At 41.2% G+C, this 14,815-nt stretch overlaps 1 protein-coding gene across 2 annotated transcripts in view; it reads left to right on the forward strand.

The window, feature by feature from the left end:
* PPP1R9A (protein phosphatase 1 regulatory subunit 9A) overlaps window positions 1-7,494 on the forward strand; it is a 130,273-nt gene extending 122,779 nt beyond the window's left edge. For both annotated transcript variants that reach the window (XM_066317509.1, XM_066317518.1), the window contains 3 exons: window positions 1,823-1,942; window positions 4,985-5,167; window positions 6,095-7,494. In XM_066317509.1, coding sequence (XP_066173606.1) covers window positions 1,823-1,942; window positions 4,985-5,167; window positions 6,095-6,307 — 516 coding nt within the window. In that variant the 3' untranslated portion in view covers window positions 6,308-7,494. The remainder of the gene's footprint in view (window positions 1-1,822; window positions 1,943-4,984; window positions 5,168-6,094) is intronic.
* The last annotated feature ends 7,321 nt before the right edge of the window (window positions 7,495-14,815 follow it).

Raw genomic sequence — 14,815 nt, forward strand, 5'->3', positions numbered from 1 at the left:
TCAGAAATCTCATTTTTCTGTCTTCTACCACCAAATGCATGTTCATAATAGCAGTTTGCACAGGCATTTCTTATCTTTTTGATGCCAAAAGCTAATGATACATTACTTCTGCTGTGCACTAGGCTGTGCAAGGTCATAGCTGCTCTTGTGTTACTTGGCAGGGTGAGCAACACAAGACTTACAGCAGTCCAAATCAGACTGATAGAGAAGACCACCAATGAAATTTCTGAACAGAAAATACTTGCTTTCCTCTTCTCTTTTAGGGAAAAAAAATTTAGACCTGTAAATCCTATTTATGTATTTAAACAAACATTGTTTAAAAATAGTTTTCAAATGGGAGAAAAGCACACCCTTTTAGATAGTATTAGGTTGAGTATTAGGTTGTGGGCTGTCCTAATTATTACCAGGCTTTGGCTATCTTGTGGTTTTGCTGTGGAAAATTAAATTTGAAAAGCTTAAAATCATTGTAAAGCTGAATCTTGCACAAAACAGAGGTGAAAGAAAAATCAGAGTACTTAAAAAAGAAAAAATATGTTCTTCACACAACAGGAGGTAGAGCTGTTGAACTCCTGGCCTAAGAACACTGTGTGGGCTAAGGAAGCAGCTAAGGAAGCTGCTCAGGTTTTCTTCTCTATAAAGAGCTGGGAAAAACAGAACAGGAATTCTAAATGTAGGTGAGAGAAAAATAATCACAAAAATATTCTTATGTTTTCTGTAAAGTTTGCAAGCTCTTAAATTAAGAATTTCTGTACTGCTATTTAGGCTTTCAAGGCACAGACATGATACCAATATTTAGTTGGATTTCCAGCAAAACTAAGAGGACCAACGCTTGATATTTTTGGAAGTCTTCATGTTTGCAGGAAAGACAGGTCAAGTATTTGAGGGGAGCAGATGATAACTCTTTTAGTGTTGTTTTTGTTGTTTCTAAAGTGAAGGTCGAAGATGAATTTGATTTAAGACTCATTTCAATGTTAGAGAGTAGAGGTCTCTGTATTGTCAAGTGTGTATTCAGGTTAAATTGAATACCATGGTGTTCTAAATCTTTCATGTATTTTGGTTTTTTTATTTTTCTCCCTCTAGTGTGAAATACTTGTTAATTTTTGTCTTATTCTAATGATGATTTTGTTGTATTCCTGAAAAATATGTGCCTGCTTTCACCATTATTTGCTCTAAGATGTGATGTGTCTTATTGCATTGTTAAGAAAAAACAGGGTTTGTTTTATGGTTATTAGTTCAGGAAGTAATATTCAATGTCCAAAGATATTTTTTTTACTTTCAGTTTCAGATTTTTTTTCTAAAGGCATAGGCAAAGAGGGAGGGTCCTTTCACTTTTCAAGGAGATTATTTGGGACTCAGAAGTGGAGTCATAGGATATTCTTCTTGCTCTTTCAATAGGAGTTTTCACTTCTCTCTGTTCATTAATTCTCTGTCCTATTCTTTGTGCTACTGCCTGTGCTACGCTTCGCCCAAGTGTTTGGAGGACAGTAAATGCTAGTGATAAACCTACAGAAGCAGTAATTTAGCTCCAGGATGAGAGCCAACATCTTAAGAGTCTGGAAATTGCTTTTAGACACTTTGGTTATTCACTGAGGCATTAAGTTGGCAAAGGTGTCTCATGAAGTACAGAGAGGTAAAAATACTGTGCATTCTATAAATAGTAACACTGTAAAACATTAGACTTCCTCATGTGTATTGTGATTGGTTTGGTAAATGATTGAAATCACTCCTGATCTATGCCAACATGGAAGACAGAAACCAAGTTTCCTTTTTAGATGCACCTAAACAACAGTTTGTTCATTCTTACTCCTCTTTTTCTCCACAGAATTTCACATTCAATGATGATTTCAGTCCCAGCAGCACAAGTTCAGCTGATTTGAGTGGTTTAGGAGCAGAACCTAAAACACCAGGCTTCTCACACTCCTTAGTACTGTCATCTGATGAGGTATGCAGATGAAATTGTTTAATGTGGGAAATAGTTGTTTTCTTTTTCCTATGGAATCTCGCTTGATTACTCAAAGGAAAGGTTTTACACAGTAGGATTGGAGAGGAAATTAATCTTGGTTTCTAAATTAGGATTTTTCTCGTTTATATAGTAACAACTTAAAATAATGCCCTGTGGTGTTGTCATAGGGAAGTGGAATGCAGTTGGTGTCCTAAGAGATGCTATATCCTCACACGTGCCAATACATTTTTTTCTAAATATGTACATATGGAGATAGATATACATATAAATAACACTAAACTAGGCCTGAGAGAGTTTGGATCTACCAAACATACAGTACACTTTGGTAAATGTAGGTGAGATGTAAAGCACCTTCACCTACCCCAGTTTTTACCCTTCTAGAATTACCTGTACATGCAGTAAATGTGTGTTACTCTACCTGAATGTATGTGTATTGATTATAACATGTATGTCTTCATCCACTCTGCATTCTTTGTGCTTGCTTTGCACAGTGGATTTGAAGTCAATTACTCCAAACCAGAGTTTTTTCATACAATAATAAAGTAAAAAGGTAATCCTAACCCCGTAAATTGGTAACATATTTGAGCTGAATATAATTTGTTGAAAAGATACTAGTTTTCTAACTCAGTTGTGGGTGAAGTTGTATGATTTGACAGTAGCTGACAGCACATCCTGTGGAGTCAGGAAACGTGCATTTGTTCTTTTACAAACACTCCATAAGAACTTCAGATTTTTCATATGAGATTTGGGCCAAGTTGTTTTTACTAGAGAGGGGGAACTTGAAGTATCTATACCTTCTGTACCCTTGTTTTGTTGTTTTAATGATAGGTAGGTTTTTTACTACCGCCTGCATGGTTTACTTGGGTTTAAAGAATGAGAGCTGTTCTTTGCTACTCTATTTGCCAAACTGCAAGTCTACAAACCCAGCCATTCTTTTGAGATTGCTTACTGCAGGTAATTAAGGGCAAGAATTTATAGCAAAAGGAGACAGCACAAAGGTCTGCATATGCTGTGAATTACTGAAAATATCAAAGTCATCACTTGCACTTTATTTAGTGTTAGTACTATCCTGATAACGTGTTTCATTATCTTACCATGTTTAATTCCCCTTATATTATGTATTTGATTGTGGCAATGTCCTGTTCTGAGTGGTATTGAATTAAAGCTTGAAAATCCTTTCATTTTGCATGTTCAGCTCTCTACTTTGTTACTTCTAAAGTACCAAGCCGGAGCAGGGGTATAAAAATGAATGTGTTTTCTCCATCCTCTGCTGTGTGGCAAGGAGGCAGCATGTTCAGCAAGAGCTGCCCTGGAAACCCCCCCAGCCACCGTGGGCAGGGAGAAGGCTGGAGCTGCTCCTCAGGCTTCCACAGTGCATTACTGCGAGCACTCCTCCGTTCTGGCTTCCCTGGGAGCCCCACCAGCATTTAGAGAAAATGAAAAAATGGAAGGGTAGGGAGGGAACCCAGTTCTTGCAGTTGGTTCTCCTCTGCTTAAAGAGCTTTTGCTCTTGCAAATTGGAGCCATCAGAGAAGTTCCCACCAGTTCTAGGGTATCAAGATCAGGAGCTCCAAAAGGGTTTCGTTGGTGCAGTGTCAGATTTCAGCTGCCAAATCATGTGTGTGCTGAGCTTTCAACATAACCTCTTTGCTTCTGGAAATAATTATTTTTAAAGAAATCTCGTTGATTTTAAGTAGCCATATCTATTTGCAAATCTTGATGCTGCCGTTGCCTGATCTTTTACATGTTGTTACATGTTTGGTATTTCATTTCTATAATGCTTTTCTTTCCCATTTCTTTGTTGCTCCCTCACTCAGAGCCTGGATATGATTGATGATGAGGTGAGATACTAGTGTGCTGTTGTGGTGAATCGCGTGACCGTCACGTGGCAATGTACTGTCTCTTTTGAAGAGTCACATTTCCTGTCTTCTGGTGTTGTGTGGCAAACACCCTTGTTGGCCCAGAACACACAGATGTCACTGGCTTTTCTTTCCTTGTCTTGAGTTGCCCTCTCCTTGTTGCTGAGAGTTTTCAAGGCCACAGCAAACGACACTTTTTGTGGTACACTGGAAGCAGGAGGAGGGTCAGTGTCAAAGCAAATCTACCAGACCAGGCATCAGCTGTGCTGAGCTCATGCTGGCAATAGGAGAAGAAAATGATAGTGTCCAGCCCTGACAACTGAACAGCCAGGAGCTGAGAGAGCTCCCAGCATCATCTCAGCTAATGTAAAAGCTGCTCTAACAGCAGACAGCTGCTGCAGCCTGTAGCAGCTGCTTTGCTGACTACAGCCAGGACAAAATAGCTTTTGTTCCAGGCCCTACTGGCATACCCGTGGGTGGACTAAAGTGGCAGAGCAGGGACATGAGTCTGCTCCAGTGGTTGACGCCACATTTGCCCTTTTTGATGGGGTTTGTGCTCTCACCCACAGCAGCACAACATGGTGAGAGCAGGGCCGGGGCTGTGGGATCACTGTGTGTGTACCACTCCTCTGTGTCATCTCATAAGTCTTCTTCCACAGACAGTGTTAGTTTCACTGGCTATTTGATGTCACCACTTTGAGCTCTAGAGTAGTTTTCTGATGGTTTTATTTTCTCCTGAGTTTTGGGGTTTTTTTAATTAGCTTAAACTAGTAATAAAGATCTGTGAATGAGCCCAGGAAGTGGAATGCACAATTCATTGCATCCTTTAGAAATCTGCTAATTTGAAGGAAAAAATCTTGTGAGGGAATGGGAGCATGGTTTGAATTGTGCCACCTGGTCATTTCAGTCCCTGCTTGGGTTAAAAGGAATGTCAGTTCCTTTTCCTTCTATGAGTCTATAGATAAAAGACTTTTTGGGTACCCTGTACTCATTTTTAGGTGTTTGGTTAGATAGAGATGTAATATAGCAGTGTGAAATTCTTATTATTGTAGTGCAAAGATAGTCCAGATGCCTGTGCTCTGATGCTGGCGATTTGTTCAGAAAAACATAGTTACTCACCTGTGTTACCCTTTAATAATAATGTGGAATATTTTTGTCACAGATCCTCGACGATGGACAGTCTCCGAAGCACAGTCAATGTCAGAGCCGTGCTGTTCACGAGTGGAGTGTGCAGCAGGTTTCCCACTGGTTGATGAGCCTGAACCTTGAACAGTATGTGTCTGAATTCAGTGCCCAGAACATTAATGGGGAGCATCTCCTTCAGCTGGATGGCAGTAAGCTCAAGGTAATTAACTGACTGGGCTTCAAGATTAACTATAGTATTTTTCATCACCTTACATCATCCCAAAAGCAGTAAAAATTCATCCAGAAAGCAGCAAATCCTTGTGCATGGAGTCCTGATAGGCCAGAATAATGAACCGTAAGTATAAAGCCACAGCAACACTTAAAAAATTTCCCATATGCACTTGGATTCAGAAGCTTCAGAAATGCAAGGCATTTGCTTTGTGAAAATTCTTGACGCATATAATGTACCCATATTTGCATGTGCAAATCATACAGCAGTGTGTGAAAGTGGTATTTGCATGCACATATTTCTCATCCAGCTCTATTTTGTGAAAGGGCAATTCTGAGAAGACAGTGGATAGACATACATCAGAAGTAGCAAGGGAATAATGCATTAACAGGATACAGGAGGCATAAGCTGATAGCAGTTGTAGTATGTTAGAACTAAATACAGTTTTGATGTATAAAGTATGCATTGTTTCTTGTAGTAAAAATATGAGTCTATTTCAGTCAAAAATACAGAATGGAGCTGCAGGAAGCTCAGTCTGGTGTTTCCCTTCTGAATTTTTTGGTGGCACTTCACTAACTAAGTGTCTTAGAAGACTGCAGGTGAACTTTTGACGAAGACATAGCAGTGAGAATTTGGAAGTTTTGTTCTATGTGGATTTAGATGATATCAGTAAAATAGTTTGTTTGCCTTATTTGATCAATGAAATCAACATTGGTGGTGGCAATGAGGTCCCATTCTTTAATATTCTAGAAGTGGAAAGCATGAAGTGTAGTACTTGCACATCAATGACATATCTGAGTTTGTGACAGATGCACTTTGCTGTTACAGTCTTCTGAGGAGAACTACTACTAGAATATGAAAACAAATGATAGATTAAATCTGAAGAAATTCTTTTAAATTTTGTTTTCTCCACCTCAGGCACTTGGTATGACATCTTCCCAGGACAGAGCAATCATAAAGAGAAAGCTAAAGGAAATGAAAGCATCTTTGGAGAAGGCTCGCAAAGCTCAAGAGAAAATGGAAAAGCAAAGGGAAAAGCTTCGAAAGAGGGAGCAAGAGCAGCTGCAGAGGAGATCAAAGAAAACAGACAAGTGTTTGTCAGATGCAACAGAGGGCACTAATGAGCAGTGATAAGCAGAAGTGCTGCTGTGTTTGGCAAGTGGAGGCATGTCAAGGAAAGAGAAACTCATATCCACTCTGATGCCCCTTCAGCTTTCTTGTGTTCATCGCCCAAGATTGTGTACAGAGAGATGGGGCTGTACATAGAATGACTAGGGAAATTTATATTGTGTCGTTTTCTTTCCTGCATATCCAGTTCACGCTCATTGCTGTTGCCATGTGAAACAATCCCAGCCCCTCAGTTCATTCTGTTCTTGTTGACAGCTAACAGATTTCATTTTTGTGTGGTAGTGTTTCCTTCCAAAGTACTCTCTCTGTTGAGCTCTGTGTGTTTGGTCACTTCAGTAACCAGCATGATGCCAAGGAGCATGTCCACTGCTTCACCTCTTCTGAATAGGATGGCCAGTCGATATGGCTGGGGAACATTTCTTCAGCTGGGTAAAAGGAGTTGTGCTCTGTCTGATAAGACTTAACTTTCTAACTGGAAGTTCATCTTCTTTGCGGTGTTTGGATACTCAGTTCAGTCTGCTGGAGTAAGTTTCATCTTGCATCAGTACCCTTAAGCAAGACTGCTCTGAAAACTGTTCAGTGACTTCTTATACACTGGAGATAAAGACAGGAGAGTCAATATTCTCCCTGGGTAAAGGACAGGAGGTGAAACTCTTTCTGTTAACTGTACAATAGTCAATCCAGGAAGGAGGCCAAGCCTTAAATGGTTATGTGGGTTTACACAGAAATCTGAGGATAACATTTATCCTTTAGATATCTGAGCAAGGATGAATTTCTAACTAGAGCACAGCTTATATATCTGTATAAATTTTATTGTGCTCCCAGTGTGTAGACAACTTTCTTATAGCACATTCCGCTTTGTTTTCCATGTGTTTTATACAGGAAACTGGATTTATTTTGGTTCAAGTTGGTTTTTCCCCAGGAAAAACACCACATCTTCAAATTCATTCTCCAGTCAGTAAGCATTGTGAGAATAAGCTTTATGCTGTGCTATTATGAAGCTGGTGTTGGAAACAATTATCAAACTTTAGTCTGCTGTAGATTTTCAGTTTTTACAGAAGTGCACTTTAAGAAGAGAAAGATGGGTGATTCTGGTTAAAATTAAATTCAGTACATTGCTGTTAAGGTCAATGCTGCCATGGAGGTGATGGTTACTTAATCCAAAGTTCCCACATTTTAACTGTTTTGATTGATATCTCACTAAAACCTGAATTTTTGGGCTTTGGCTTGTAGAATGTTTTGATGGCTTAGCAGTGGTCATACTTCAGGGATTTCTGGGGTGTGTGAGGCCAAGGATGAAGCCTGTTCTGTAGTTTTGGCTGTGACAGAAGCAGTGTGTGGTGTTACTGCCTCAGCAGCAGTACTAAGCTATACAGTATTGGTTCAGAAGAATGGACAGACAATGGGCAGATCTTCACGACAAGGAGCTGCAGGCATGAACTGACTGCTCTACAGTCAAAGCTGACTGTGTGTGGTTGAGAAACGTCACTTCCCACTCGTGCAGCCTGCAAGTGGCAGTCTTCATCTGGCTGTGCAAACCCAGAAAGTGTTTAAGATGGCAAAGATAGAACTTTGAGCTTCAAAATGCGCCAACCTAGAATTGAAAATTCCTCTGAAGAAAATGTGTGTTTTAGTTTGGCTTGACTTCTCTTCTGCTCTGTACTTTATGGCATTCAGATTTCTGTCTGCAAAGTTCTCTGAAGCTCAGATTTGGAACACTTAGGGTGCACAGTTAATGGTTACATTTCTTTTGATCCTAATAATGTCTTTGACATGTAAAATGGTTTGCAAACTGAGAGAGCCTAGTTCATTCAGAATTAATACACAACGGATCTACTTAGCATTAGCTTTATTTTTCCTTCCAAATCCAATTTCTACAAGTTTTTGATGTATATTTTATTCAGATCTAAAATTGAAATTGCCATAAAAGATACTTGCTGATATTTCTAAAGGCTTGTGATACTTTCCTTGAGATAAACCACCAGCAGCAAAATACACCTGCTAACAAAAAATACACATTACAGTAAATCCTTCTGCATTCGTTCATAGGAAAAACATTTACAAATATTTAACAGCCTCATAAAACTAGCATTCTTAGAGTAAGAGAAGTTTCCTGGAAGAAACTGGAAATTTAATATTTTATATACAATGTGGATAAATGCATTAGATGAAGATTTTCTTTTTAAATTATGTTTACATTGTAGTAATGTTCAAGTGTTTGTATGTAATAATACAAGGTGGTGTCTCTGTTTCATGTTCTTTTTATTATTTAGAATCCAGAGCAGACTGCTTGGCATTATATATTGAGTTTTCATTCTTGCTTCTTAGAACGGTGCCTAGTTAATCTCTGTAAATCATGTTCTTACTCTGCAGAATAACTAATTCAATTTAAGTCCTTTAAGTATTCAGGGGATTTTTACTGCTTTGTGATAATGATATTTTGTTATTCTCAGACTAAAAACATCAACAAAAATCCAACTTAAAAAACCTAGTGGCTTACATTTAAGTTAAAACCATTAAAATGCATTTTGATCAACATGTGAAAACTAAGGAAATGGAACAATGACAAGAGTTTTTCTGTTCTTTCTGTGATAAAGGATCTATGTGGTTCCTTTTATGAAATATGGCAATTCAATCTTGGGAAGTGCAGAAGTGTCACCGGATAACAGACGTGAAGCACAGTTTGAAACTTTTCTTGCTGTTCTATAGGACCTTTAAAGTTGTGTTGCAATTTTTTCCCCCTTGTATTGTATTATGACTTATAAAAAACAAAACGTGGATGTCTCATCATTCTCAACTTAAACTTCCTATAAATCAGTGCTAAGTCAGACTAATGTGAGGCTTAATGTAACAAGAAACAAATTTTCTGTGCTAAATGGCTGGTCAGCCTTTCTCATGGTTTGGCTCACCTGCAGGCTTCATGCTGCCTACATTGTGTATTTATTTGTGGAGCTAAAGCTGGTTTTATTAGGCTGATTTGCCTGGCCACTGCTGAACTGCTGTGCGGGCAATGTGGTGTTTCCACACCTCGAGACATATGCTTGTGTCATCATTACACCTGGGTGACTGCAGCAGGATGGCCCAAGTTATTTTCACCCTGGTTAGGGTGGTAGGCCAGTTCTGTAAACTCTAGTTCTGCTCACTGCTGCAGTATTGCAATTGTGAATATATAGAGCCTCTAAAAAGGTGAAGAACAGAGAGTTAGGAAAAAGTGGAAGTCTCAAAAATAGAAAACGAAATACTGCAGGTTACTTTAGTCCTAAAAACCCCAGTGCGTATACTGAGATTGTGAGGAGAGCAGTAGCTCCTTGATCTGTTCAAATCAGCCAAACATACTGACATTAATCACTTCCAGCTTGTATCTTCCTGTTTCTTCACAGGGGGGTTGCTGCACCCTGCAGCTTCCTGTTAAAACTCCCTGTTGGGTTTCAGTCTGCCCAAGGAGAGCAGGGCCAGAGGGAAGGAGCTATACCCCTTCACTGCAATGCACAGGGAGTTGCCCACTGTCTGCATTTCACTCAGCAAGTCCTGGTGGGGGTTGTTGGGAGTGGAGCCTGTTCAAGATCATGGGTTAGAATTACACAGTGGAACAGAAACCAGTAATAAAAAGCTGAATTGCATTAGATGTTTGTATTTCAGTGTATACAAATACTTTTGTATTTTTTCAGCTTCTCGAAGTTTTTTTGCAATGGCATCTCCTTTGCTATGACTTTAGTCTGCTGCAGGGGTACCACAGGAATTGAGCTTTTACTAGAATTATTGAGCAGCTTTCCTCTAAAACTTGCTGGCCCTTAGCTGTCATTGACATTCAGAGGTTCTTGACACTTGGGATGAGGGTTCCTCGTACTTTATTGCTTCCATCAAAGCCTCCTGAGCTGCTACACCTTCACCTCCTGGCTCATGGATGGGTAAGAGGTGGGCAGTGTCATTTTTGAGAATGAATTTTGTTCCACTTCCAAGAGAAAAAAGAGAAAGAAATGCCACTTTTGCACGTACTGCAGAATACTGTTCTACAGTAGTATGGAAGAGGATCATCATGTAGTTGGGTATCAGTATTCTAGCGAGGAAACACGGGGTTTTGTGGGTTTAACCCCAACTTCAATTTTTATTAGGAGCACTTTCAGCAGTTTGTTTCTGAGCAGGATGACAGGTGAAATCCAAGGAGACTTGCCCACTCACTAGAGTGGAGTGTGGGTCATCTGCAGATGGCACGGTCCCTTTTGTTAACCTCCCTGTGGAATTTACTGGACTTTTTTCTGTACCTGTGAAACTGATTTTTCAAAGCTGTAGTATCTTGGTCATGACATTGAGCCCTCCAAACCCTCAGTATAAAATGAGCTTTCTGTTACTAACCAGCTGTACCAAGTGGTACTTTTGCTTTTAGCATTAAGTAATGATTTAAAAAATGCACATCTTACAGGAAGGTTTGGTGGTAGTGCCTTGGGCTGCCTGTTTCTTTGGGAAGTGTGGATTGTGTTAAGAACAAGCTGTAGGGTTTGTGAAACCTGCTGATGTTAGGTATGTCCCTTCCAGAGACATGAGGAGGGCTCACAGCTCAGGAGATCAGATCCAACCCTTGTAACTCAGGAGCCTGGGGCTCCTGCTGGGTTTCAGTGGGAGCTTTGCCACTGCCACCAGTGGAAGTGGATTTGGGCCCTGTGCAGAAATGTCTGAAGGAAGGCGGATCTCAGGGCACCAGACATGAGGAATAACCAGCCCATTTGGAACTGAAGAGTGCACAGTGAACATTTTCTGCCTCTATACTTTCCCATACACATGAACTCAACAATTGCTTTCATATTTCCCAGTCATGTTGCAAAGGTATCTCACTGGTCACTGATAAGTGTTACACATATTGCTAGAAGACCAGGCAGCTAAAAGACTAAAATGCACTGTGCTTACTGTAACAATTGTCTTCTTACATAGTTTCTTTTTATATGGTTAAAGAGGTAGTTGTGCTTCAGATTTTTCCTTTTTCTGTTCTTTTTTAAAGAGGTCAAATGTATACGAAATGCATGTTATCCTGAACTTTTTGTTTGTACATCTTGATGTCTGATCCACCTGCATGAAGGACACAGTGGTGCCATGTCTGAGCTTGTTCTCTTGTGCTTGGTTGATATGAACTTCTCTAGATTGTTGAGTTTTCCCCAAGACAACTTTGTTTAATATTTAGTTATTGGGAGACATCAAAAGAAAACATCAAGGTGGCCCTTTGTTTTCTTACAGTTGAAATACAAACAACAAAGCCTTGTGGTTCAAAGTTAATTTGTTAGTGTAAATAAATTTCTTGCCAATGAGTATTATTGTTGTTAGACAACGAATGCAATAAAATAAGAAATCCTGAATCTTTATTAGAATTTGTAATGAGTTCTCACTTTTCTGCCCTTTTCTTGGTCACTCCAGAAGAAATAATAAATGGTGAGGACAACCAGACAGCTGCATGGGTCAGGCTAGGGGGTCAGGGGAATATGTACCTTGTACCCTGCTTTTTCTTTCCCTCCTTCTACTCAGCCAAAGATTATTTTGATCCCAGCTCTTGGCCAAATTGGCATGATTCACAAGGCTCCAAGTGGGTCTCATTTACACTCTGTAACTATGTAGAAAGAAGTTAAAAAAAGAAATTAAGGGAAAAAAATGGTCTTTTTTCTTCATATGCAGATGGAATGTAGTATGCAGTCTTTTGCTGCAGATTGATGTAAAAATAGTCTTGTTTTCACATTGATACTGGTCAATGTTTGTGTATTTAAAAGATCTGGATTCGTTTTGTTACATAAAAACATTTTACAGTCAAGTGTAGGTTAGTTATAATGGGGATTTTATATATTCAAAGTACAGCAGTTCTTTTACCAAATGTGTTTAGTATGTCTTGTATTTATTTGATTTTAGTAAAGCATTAAGTTAGGGAAAATCAAAGGGCATAGACTGCAATTTGTGTAGTCATTTCAGTGGATTTACATCTGGCAGAATCTAGGCCAAATAACTGTGCACTTAATCTGTCTAACCCAGTTTGTGTTTCCCAACGACGGAATCATAAATCTTACCTTCCACTAATACGGCCACCAGCTGCAAGAAGATAAAAAGAATCCTCAATTCATAAAATTATTATCTTAATTAAAATAGATATAGTAAGAGGCTCTGCTTCCACAGCTGACATGTAAAATGTGTCTGCTCAGCAGCTCGCTAGGCCTGGAGCCATCTATACATGCGTCTTTCTTGTTTGTGCAAGTTGTCTCAGCTGCAACTGGAAACGCCACAACTGCTCCAGTCTCCACAGCATGTTAAAGATGATGGGTTATGCCCTCCTGGGGCTCGCAAGCCTGAATTTTCTGTGTGCAGGTGACTTTCTAATTGGTAGGCCAAGCTTGAGCTGCATCTTCACCACTGCTGTTTCTGCACTGCGGCTGCCAGGAGGTTGGAACTGTACCCCAGCGTGGCTCTTGCTGCACAACACCTGCTCGCTGTGTCCTGCCCAGCACCACCTGAACACTGGTGGCCCAGCTCCAGTTCCCACCTCTGCACTGCAAGGCTGGGTTACCTGTGGAGGAGGTTGGTGTGGGCTTCCTGCCCTCCTCACCTCAGGTCAAAATGTTGTCAGTAAGAGCTGATAGCTATGATGTCTGTCCTCTCAAATGCTGTAGGAAAAGACAAGGCCCCTCACTTGCCCATGGTTCAGTCTGTGGGCAGACCAACGGGAAATTCAGCACAGGAGCAGTTCAGAACAGAAAAAAGCCAGTGATGAGGGAGGACAGCCTTGATTTTCTGAAAGGCCAGAACCAATTAAAAAATAAAAATTTGACAAGATCCAACAACATGTGGATTTCCTCATTTGAAGGTGTTTTAAGCAACACTAAAATGTGAAAATAGTGTTTTGATGGGTTAGTTCTGCCCTGCTGAGGGAAGTGGCTGTCGCCCTTCCACAGCCAGAGAGTAAAGCCAGAGCCCACAGAGGGACTGATCGGCATTTCAGCTGTGTCACTGCCGCTGATGCTGAGGTAACTCTTTAGAACACAGCACTTCAGAACAAAAAGTGGCACAATCCTAGAATAATCACTTTAAAATGCTAGTTCGAGCCACTGATGGCTAATCACAAATGCGTGAATAGCCCGGCCTCTCATTCTGAGCAGTAATTTCAGCTTGGGCTCTGGGAACGACTTCTGTTCTTCAAGGGTAAAAATGGATTACAAGTTCCTGTAAGAAAGTACACCACTTAGGAGGGAAACTGAAAGTGTCCTGCAGGGAGAGAAGTTACTGAAGAAGGAGTGGGAAAGCCAGAGTTAGGTAATGCCAGAGTACAGCAAAGGGATGAGACAAAAGCTGCCCTCATTCAGGCCTGGCTCCGCTCTGTAGAAGGGTTTCATGCCATGGGCAGGCAGCAAAAGACTCGGGACTGTGATCCAAACAGATGAGTCCTTGTCACCAAAGCCCTCATGGGCACACAGTGGAGCCTGGGCAGTGCTCAAGTCCCCAGACCAACTGAGCATTTTGGAGAGGAGCTGTAAGCACAGTTTGTGCACAGACTGCTAATGCAGAGCTGCCCCCCAGAGACATGTCAGTCAGCTGTGTGAATAACTGCACCCAGGTCTGCCCCTGCAGCCATCACTGCCCCTGCAGCATGCGCTGTTTGGATACAAAACATCACAAATACCAGGGAACGCTGTTGGTACAGAGGTATCTATGAGCTGTCTGCCGTGGCAGCAGAGGGAAACTGCTGGCATTTGGAAGGGCTGACATGACACTGGCTGTTCTTCAGCCTCACACAACTTCTTGTGCCCAGGGGCATGCCTTACACCAGTGTCTGTGCCAGTGAGCAGTGGCAACATGGGGGCTGGGGTGGAGCAGAGGCTTTCTGGGGCCAGGAGGTGATGTGGCAAGACCCACAGCCCACTCAGCTGTGCAGAGTTAGGGGGCTGACCCTGTCCTTCCCATACACAGCCCCAGCCACAAGCCCTGGCACTGACTTCCTGCTTATTAGAGCTGTCCCTTTTGCTCGGGAAAGAAGCTGTTACACTTTTCCTACCAGTGGGTGAAAGCCCCTGGGCTTGCTGGAAAGGCAAGGTGCAGGAGCCAAGAGATGTCAGTAGACACATTTATTGTTCAGGGCCACTGCTAACCCAAAACTCAGCCCGCAGTAAGTACTGCCTCTTCTCAGCCAGAACATCAAAACATGGGGGTTTGCACATACTCCACATCCTAGCTCAGTTTTGGGGCCACTACAGACCAGGTTATTTGGTCTGTCTTAAAGGCAGAAGCACTCCTGTGTTTTCTGGACTTTCCATGTACTCTTCAGATTAGAGGGGCTGTGGCTGGTGCTGGATCTGGTGACAGGAGGGAACAGCAAAGCCAGCTTAGTAATCAGCACACAGGGACTGGCTCTTTCTCCTCCCATGCCTGCACTTCAGGAGCAGCCTGTCTTTTTTCTCCACAGTGGTAGAAGTGAAGTGAGAGAAGCTACTGCATCAGCTGAAGAATGCAGAGGGGCTGGTGGCCCTCAGGGATGGATGTCTGGTGGCA

Source organism: Sylvia atricapilla, chromosome 1 (assembly GCF_009819655.1).
Source record: "Sylvia atricapilla isolate bSylAtr1 chromosome 1, bSylAtr1.pri, whole genome shotgun sequence".
Taxonomy (NCBI): Eukaryota; Metazoa; Chordata; class Aves; order Passeriformes; family Sylviidae; genus Sylvia; species Sylvia atricapilla.